Source organism: Triticum dicoccoides, chromosome 2B, assembly GCF_002162155.2.
Source record: "Triticum dicoccoides isolate Atlit2015 ecotype Zavitan chromosome 2B, WEW_v2.0, whole genome shotgun sequence".
Classification (NCBI taxonomy): Eukaryota; Viridiplantae; Streptophyta; class Magnoliopsida; order Poales; family Poaceae; genus Triticum; species Triticum dicoccoides.
In genome coordinates, this window is record NC_041383.1 from 222,301,698 (window position 1) to 222,309,378 (window position 7,681).

A 7,681-nucleotide genomic window follows, 5' to 3' on the forward strand; every position below is an offset into this window, starting at 1 on the left:
TCATATTGAGATTTTAGTAAGTCACCGTGGATGTCTCGTGGTCTGCAGGTAGGAACATCTCCTTTCACTGAACGCATATAAATACATTTACTCTATCTATTTCTACGACAAGTAATTCGGGATAGAGGAGTATGAAGTAGACAGTTTGCAATATATAAGGAAAATATTGTCGACCCATGTATAGCCGATGGAAAGGGTGTGGCACCCTCTCTCGCGCCTGCCCTGCACAAGAACGAACCGGAGACAGGGGTGGTTGCCATGCCTGGTCGGATCAGGAAACGCCGCTTGTCGCACGCGTTCCGCGCACCGAGGACCACGTTGCCACATATGCCCCCTGCCATCTTTTCAAGCACCGAAACGAGGCAGAAAATACTAGAACCTAGCCGCACCAGACTTCGGACGAGGCGGTGTAGCCGCAGGGAAGGATATCTCGGCATTCATATCGACCTTATCGGTCGATCGCCGTGACGACGCGTCATGCCTTACACGAGTTGGCCGCCGCAGGTAGCCCACGGGAAACGCGAGAGCGGTCCGGCCCCGGCGCGCATAATAAAAGGCCGACCGACCGGTGGTCTCGGACCCCCCGTCGCCATCTCCCAAATTCCTCCGCAGGGACGCCCTACACTCCTCTGACCCTCCCCGTCTTCAGTCGCGTCCCGGCTGTCGGCGACCCGCCGTCGTCGTCGTCGCCATGGTTAGTAGCCCCGCCTCCCCTCTTCCCCGTCTCCCCGCCATGGTTAGCGTTGCCTGCTCGGCTCTCTCGAGAGGAATCTGTCTGCGAGTGTCGACGTTTAGTCGGAGCGCTGTTGTGGTAGATCCGGCGTGCCGTTCGACCGTGACCCTTTTCAGGAAGCCGGCTCCGCGTGTTTTGTTGTCCGATTGGATGAATCGATGATTTATCTTTGGCCTTTTCTTGGACAGGACCTGACCGGAGTATTGTATTGTCTATGTAGATTCTCTTGTGTGTGTGTGTGTGGAAGAAAAGAACATTCGCTTTAGGAGGATCTAATAACTTTTTAGAAGGATGCACGCTTTTCGTAGGATGCACTTTCTCGCGAGGTCTTTGTAGTATCTCTTGTCTATGCTTTGCCGTCCTCGCATAGATCTCGTCAATATCAGGTGAAGAAATCTTAGCACTGTATCTGTGGAGGTGTTCGTACATACAAGTTATATTTTTAATTAAAAAAAAAGATGTGCAAGTTTTGTTTGAAGATCTACTCTATATGCAGTTTGTGCTATGTATACGTTTGCCTGGCATCCTGCAGTTCAGATTGTTGGTTTGTGTGCATTGCTTCAATGCTTGATGCGTTCTCCCCATCATCAATCTTTCAAATATGTGTGGTAACATGTCTTTTATTGCACTCTAGCAATGTTTCAAGTTTATACTTTAGTATATACTCCCTCTGAAGAAATATAAGAGCGTTTAGATCACTACGGAAGGAGTACTAATTAGTGAGTCAGGGGTTGAATTTCCTGGATTATTAATGATCTATGCCTATTTTGGACGAGTTTGTGCATTATCATTTACTCGGCGGCGATAGGCGGTTCACCTCCTTGGCCGCTCCTGATGTGAGCCCTTGGATCTGTTACAAACGGCCGAGATGATAATCTCTTCTACTGCCAAAGATGGAATATAATTACCCGCAAGTACCACTAATAATATATAGTAGTAACTGATGAGGGTATCGCATAGGCTAAGTTTAGCATCATGGTTTCGTTACATGTTGTGGCTAATGTGTTGATCCGTAAGAAACTAACTTATTATTGGGTAATATAAATTGTTATTCCTATCAACGCATGGGTATTTAGCTCGCATTTGGAAAATGACAAACTGCAAGTGGGTGCACTTGCACTTTTTTGTTGAAAGGTGACATTTGTGTATATCAGAATCTACAGAAACCAGAAGTTTGACCGCATTTCTGTGGGTTAGCCATCTTATTTGGTCAATGATTCAAGCAATTTCATTATGTACTCCTTTCCTCGCTTCTCTCAATTTTGATGCCTGCCACCACAGAATATTTTTGACTCATCGAGAGTATTTATTAATTTACCCATTCAATTGACGCGTATACTATGTCTGCTTCTAACCTTTCACAACTTATAATATATTACTCTATATGTTTTGACTATAGTTGGTTTATTATTTATATTAGGACTCTTATATTTGAATTAAGATCTACAGTAACAATTAGTGATTGCTCTTAGTTAGAGTTTACTAAATTGGGAGCTAGATGTTTTTTTTTCTATGTGATTCTGGCGTATTTCTATATTTTCCCCACGAGCTCTGTCATTGCTTTTGTTAACTGTATAAGAATAGATCAAGCAAAAAGAACAAATGTCATAGTTCACTGAGTAAACCTTAACTTTACAATTTTACTATATTTACGAGTCAATTCTAAAAGTCTACCTTGCTCGTCCGTACCTGTTACAAATCAAACTCTATCCCCTTGGCAGATTGGATAAATCATCTACCCAAATGAGAAGCAAAGAAAAGGTAACATCCAAACCATCGAAAATAGGTCGCAAATGGGCATCAGTTAGCTTGTGATGGCATCATAGGGCTTACCTTGATTAGTCTTTGCTGTATGGCTAAAAGCTGCAGTGTGTACTGTATAGCATTACTGGCATCGAGTATGGAATTAGTGTGTTGTTACTCGAAACTATTTAACATCATTATGAATGCTATTTCGTTGACTCAATATCCAAAATAAACAATGCTTATGTGCTACTTTTTTACTGATTTTTTGTGCAGACTACCTCAAGACGTGTTGCTGATAGGAAAATTGCAGTATTTGAGAAGAATATCACTAAGAGGGGTTCTGTTCCCGAGACAGTCAAGAAGGGAAATGATTATCCTGTTGGACCTATCGTGCTTGGATTTTTCGTCTTCGTTGTTGTTGGGTCATGTAAGTTTCTGCATTTATGTTGTTATGTTTGAGTTGTTGATCGTACACTCCAGTTGTTTGGTATGTCAGCTTTCCAACCATAACATCTCTGAACAATTTTCTTCAAATAACTGGACCAAATTAAACACAATCCTGATAAGTTCTTACTCGTAGGAAAATAGTCCATCTGTTCCATAATAGTTGTCGCTCAAACGGATGTATCTAGTACTGAAATATGTTAGATACATTCATTTCAGCGACAGCTAATATGGGACGGAGGGAGTAACATGCAATTTTTTTTATCAAGTGCACAGAGCTCTTGTGTTTTATGGAAATTTGATTGTGCTAAACTGCTATGTTCGTAGAGGCAGAACTGGTAGCATTGTGCTAAACTGCTATCTCTGTAGAGAACAGAACTTGCAATCTTAAAGCAGCATGGCAGTAGTGACAATCTACACCATTGCTTTGTATTTAAAAATGTTGAAACTGTAACCCTGTTCTGATCGATTCACGTATGGTCCCATGGTTTGCTCCTGGTGGGTTATTGAAAGCTAATATTACCATCCATGGGGCATTAGCCATCCATGGGGCATTAGCTACTATCTAATCTGACGCAAAGCAATGATTTATTTTTCTAAATATCATAGAACTTCTGAATCACATTAAAGAGTTCTGAAATGATCTACCAAAGGAAACTATTGACAGTTACTTCACTCTGCAAATGAGAAACCCTGCTGCTATTTGGGTCTTCGTCAATAGCATCAACAGTTACTTCAAATTCCTTGGGCATGGATTTATGAACTGATTGTCTTGTCGACTCTTTTCTCCATGCAGCTCTGTTCCAGATCATCAGGACAGCCTCAAACGCCGGTCTCTTCTGAGTAGAGTGGTGCTCTGCTTATAGTGACGATGAATAGGGCTGCAATATGCAGTTGGTTGTCGGTTTAAAATTAGAACTGAATGAGATAGCTGGTACTCTTGTGATGCTTGTTATACCTCTTACCATTGTACTTGGTGGAGTTTAAGTTATATGGAGGTCATACCATTGGACTGCTAATCTGTGTTGCTCGGGGCCTCAGGCCATTGGAAACGTTCCATTTTATATCTGGTTATAGAACTTCTGAATCATATAGTACTACTGTATATGATTTGAATGTGTTTGGTTGGTTTACTCTTACTAGTCAATATTCTGACTCGGAATCTACAAGGGGCCATAGGGCCTTGTCCTTGGGCACTAGTTCCCGTTTCGCCCAAAATCATGCAAGTGCAGGATATACAGATTAATATTGAGATCAAGCACGGCGCACATGCTGGGATCCGGTCAACTTGAGAAGATCAATCCCCAAAGCAGTGACCCAGGTTATTTTTAGTGGATGCATCTTCTTTAACCTTCCTTGCTTAAGGAGGAGTGCATGGTCCCTCGCAAAAAAAAAGGAGTACATGGTAATAGTAGAATTATTTACAGATACTGTCCTGACCCGGTCTGGTTGCACTGGTCATCTCAGGTTACACTTGCTCCCTGGTAATTAGGGTAGTTAAGGTAGTTGTTACTACACTTCCTCCAGTGAGTAGTAGTCAAGCAGTTGGGAGAGTGGGAGAGGGTTTCTTGGGCGTGTGATACTTAGTTTCCGGAGGAGTTTGTTAAAAGAAGTTTCGTTGGTTGCATCACCCGTGGAGATGAGAAAGGTCGGAACTCCACCTATCCAGATCCTTGCCGTAGAGCTCGTATCTTTGGCACAAGGACGCCAGGAATCCACCGTATGTGATGCCTAAAGGCGGATTCGTGTGGAGGGGGTCATTCTGCGGGAATGAAGAGGGTTGGAGTCGAGGGATTCTTCTCTCGCTGCTGAAATGCTGATCGAACTATCTTACTCAGGTTCTCTTTCTTTCTTTCTTTGGATCCAGTTCGTTGTGAAGAGGTGAAAATTATGACTTGTTAGTAGGTGTAGGTGGCATGCACGGCGCAGCACGCCGGAATGAGTTGATCAATTAACAATTTCCACGTTGCCCACACTTCTTGACCTCATCTTGTTACGTGATCACCACCAATGTGCAGAGTACCTGACGGAAAGATCGCCGGAGTTGGCCTGGTTCCCCGAAGATGGCGAAGCACGGAAGGCGCCCTGTAAACAAGTATGCATTTGCCACCGCCGTGCTCTCGACTGCGACACCCCTCTTCTTGGGCTACGGTGAGAATGAACTCCCGTTCGAGTATATGGCTCCGTATTGTCCATTGCCACACTGTTCAATTTGAATGTACGTGTTGACGCAGACCTGGCCATGGTGAGCAGCACGGCCGTGCTCGCCGAGGCCGACCTGAAGCTCCTAGCGTGCATCGTCGTGCTCTCCTCCCTCGTGGGCGCGCTCACCGCCATGGTAGCGCAGTGCCTCATCGGTGACCGCCGCACCGTCCTCCTGTCCGCCGTGGTGCTCTGCGTTGGCGCGCTCACCAGGGGGCTCGCCGCCGGCCCCGCGGCGTTCACGGCCGGTGTCTTCGTCGACGGCATCGGCATGGGCCAGGCGCTCATGATCGTCCCGGCGTACGTCGCCGAGCTCTGCTCCTCCTCGCTGCGCGGCGCCCTCACCTCCCACCCGGACGGCTTCGTGTACCTCGGCTGCATTCTTGGCTCCCTCTGCTACTCCACGGGCTTCTCGAAGCTCCCGGCGCACCTCGCCTGGTGGCTGACCATAGTCTCCGGAACGGCCGTTCCGACCTCGCTCACCTGCGCCGTCCTTCTCATGCCGGAGTCGCCCCGGTGGCTCGTGGCCAGGGACCAGATGACCAAGGCCCGGCGCGTGCTCTCCAGGACGTCAGCGACGCTGGAGGAGGCAGAGCTCCGTTGGCTTGAGATAAAAGCCGAGCTCGGCACACCGCACGATGGCATCGAAGAGACGGTGGCAACGTCGGTGAGACGTAACCGGTGGAAGAAGGAGTGCGCGATATGGCGGGAGCTGCTGGCGAGGCCGACGGAGCCTCTCCCCCGCGCGGTCGTCAGCGCGCTGGTCGCCAAGGTCTTCGCGTCCGCCATGGGGTCCATGTCCCAGTACGTGCAGCGCGGCTTCCTCGACGTCGGCGTCTCGTCCGCCCGGCAGATGCCGAGGGCGCTGCTGGCGTTCGGGATCGCCGTGGTGATGTCCTTCTCCGTGTCGCTGGTCCTCGTGGAGCTCGGTTTGCTGCTGGTGACGGCACTCGCAGGTAGCCGCGCGCCGTCCCACCCCCTGCCTCACCGCGGCGGCGGCCACGTCGGCATGACCCGGCGGCAAGAGCAGCTGAAGCGGTCGAGGGGGCTGTCCGCGACCATGCTGATGTCGCTGATAGCGCTGGTGTGGATCGCGCCCGGGCCGGCGCAGTGGGCGGACGCATCGTCGTCGTCGTCCGGCAGCAGCCGGTGGCTGGGGGCGGCGGCGGCCATGGTGGACAGGGCGTTGGTCCTGTGGAGCTTCGCGAGGGCGTACGGTGCCAGCTCCGTCCCCGTGCACGGGAGCTTGCTCGTTTGCCCGGCGGTCGGCGTGCTCGTGTGGTTCTTGTTTTGTGCGTGCCTTCTCGGCGCGAGGAGGCGAGCCAGCTTCATTCACGTACGGTCTTTCCCAATAACCACGTCCGCCGCTAGTCTAGCGAGCTTGGTTCACGGCTGAACGGGCGACGGCGCCGGAGGCAAGTAGGATGGGTTGCCGCCGGTCGTTGGCGGCACGATGCTAGCGATTGCATTCTTGCATTTCTCCTGTGCTGACGAGGACCGGAGAGCCCGCATGCAGTCGGTGTCCTCGTGGATGTTCGTGCGCGAATGGAAAATGTTACTAGTAAATTTGAGAACACAAAGTTCCGATCGGTCGTTAACTCGTTATCGCGTACTTCCTCCGTCCGGTGAAGAGCGCATGTTTGATTTAAAATTTGTTCACAAAAAACTAATAACAAATGGTCACCTTAATTTTTACATGTACTTAACTCGTCGAAGGTTAGATAATTAAAAAGGGGAGAGATGATGGTTTGCACTACTTGTTATGCATACGTTCACAAGTTTTTTCTTTAAGTCAACTACAGGTAATCGTGTGCGCGTTGTTACGGGTGTAAAAATCCACACTAATCTTTATTAATGAACTAATAGGAAAATTGCCAGTCGTTGCAACGGTGATACATTGTTAGAATGTTATCATAACAGCAAAAATGGGCAATGAAGAAAACATGAAAAAATTATTTGCGTTTTTACCTCCTCATCCCATCCAGGTTGACACCCTTCTTGTTCTGCATCACGTACAACGATATGACAGCGCATGCATCATTGCCTAAGATCCTGCGAGGGACACACCTCAGGAGTTGAAACACACCTTCCATATTTTGATAATTTCATATTCGATAATGACTGTTCAACCTCAATGAACATGTACATGTGCCTAAGTTTAGTAGTAATGAAAATGTACCAAATTGAACCATGCAAGTCACACACCATATATAACAATAATATTTCTAAGCGCATATAGCAAATTACCAGAGTAACCACACAACAAAATATATAAAATCACGAAGATGCAAACTATTATCTACTAGTTCAGTGAGAGGAATTGTACGACGGGCTAGGCCACAGTCGCACGCCACAGGGTGAACACAACAGCTGGAAAACAAATAGAATACCTTAATGAACTGGTGTTTATTGGTAGTGTAGCTTCCGTCGGCGGATCTATGGAGCTCCGTGGGGATCAACAACTAGTGAACTGGTGTTTTTCGGTAGGGCAAAAAAAGGAACATAACTTTTTTTAAGTAACAATATGGAGACTACACCACTAGTGTTGAAAGTTGA

General features: G+C 47.6%; 2 protein-coding genes across 3 annotated transcripts; both read left to right on the forward strand.

Moving 5' to 3' along the window:
* The first annotated feature begins 519 nt into the window (after nucleotides 1-519).
* Nucleotides 520-4,015, forward strand: LOC119363195 (stress-associated endoplasmic reticulum protein 2-like). 2 transcript variants are annotated; one of them, XM_037628505.1, is made up of 4 exons: nucleotides 520-694; nucleotides 2,455-2,494; nucleotides 2,753-2,906; nucleotides 3,720-4,015. In XM_037628505.1, exons 2-4 carry the CDS (start codon nucleotides 2,477-2,479, stop codon nucleotides 3,764-3,766), a joined length of 219 nt encoding a protein of 72 aa, XP_037484402.1. In that variant the 5' UTR covers nucleotides 520-694; nucleotides 2,455-2,476; the 3' UTR covers nucleotides 3,767-4,015. The 2 variants fall into 2 exon arrangements, with proteins under 2 accessions (XP_037484402.1, XP_037484403.1); XM_037628506.1 differs by lacking the exon at nucleotides 2,455-2,494 and having other exon boundaries at nucleotides 537-694; nucleotides 3,720-4,013.
* A 513-nt stretch (nucleotides 4,016-4,528) lies between these two features.
* On the forward strand, nucleotides 4,529-6,701 carry LOC119367591 (putative polyol transporter 1). The gene is made up of 3 exons (XM_037633069.1): nucleotides 4,529-4,761; nucleotides 4,942-5,074; nucleotides 5,158-6,701. The coding sequence occupies exons 2-3, from the start codon at nucleotides 4,987-4,989 to the stop codon at nucleotides 6,519-6,521; spliced, it is 1,452 nt and encodes a 483-aa protein (XP_037488966.1). The 5' UTR covers nucleotides 4,529-4,761; nucleotides 4,942-4,986; the 3' UTR covers nucleotides 6,522-6,701.
* The last annotated feature ends 980 nt before the right edge of the window (nucleotides 6,702-7,681 follow it).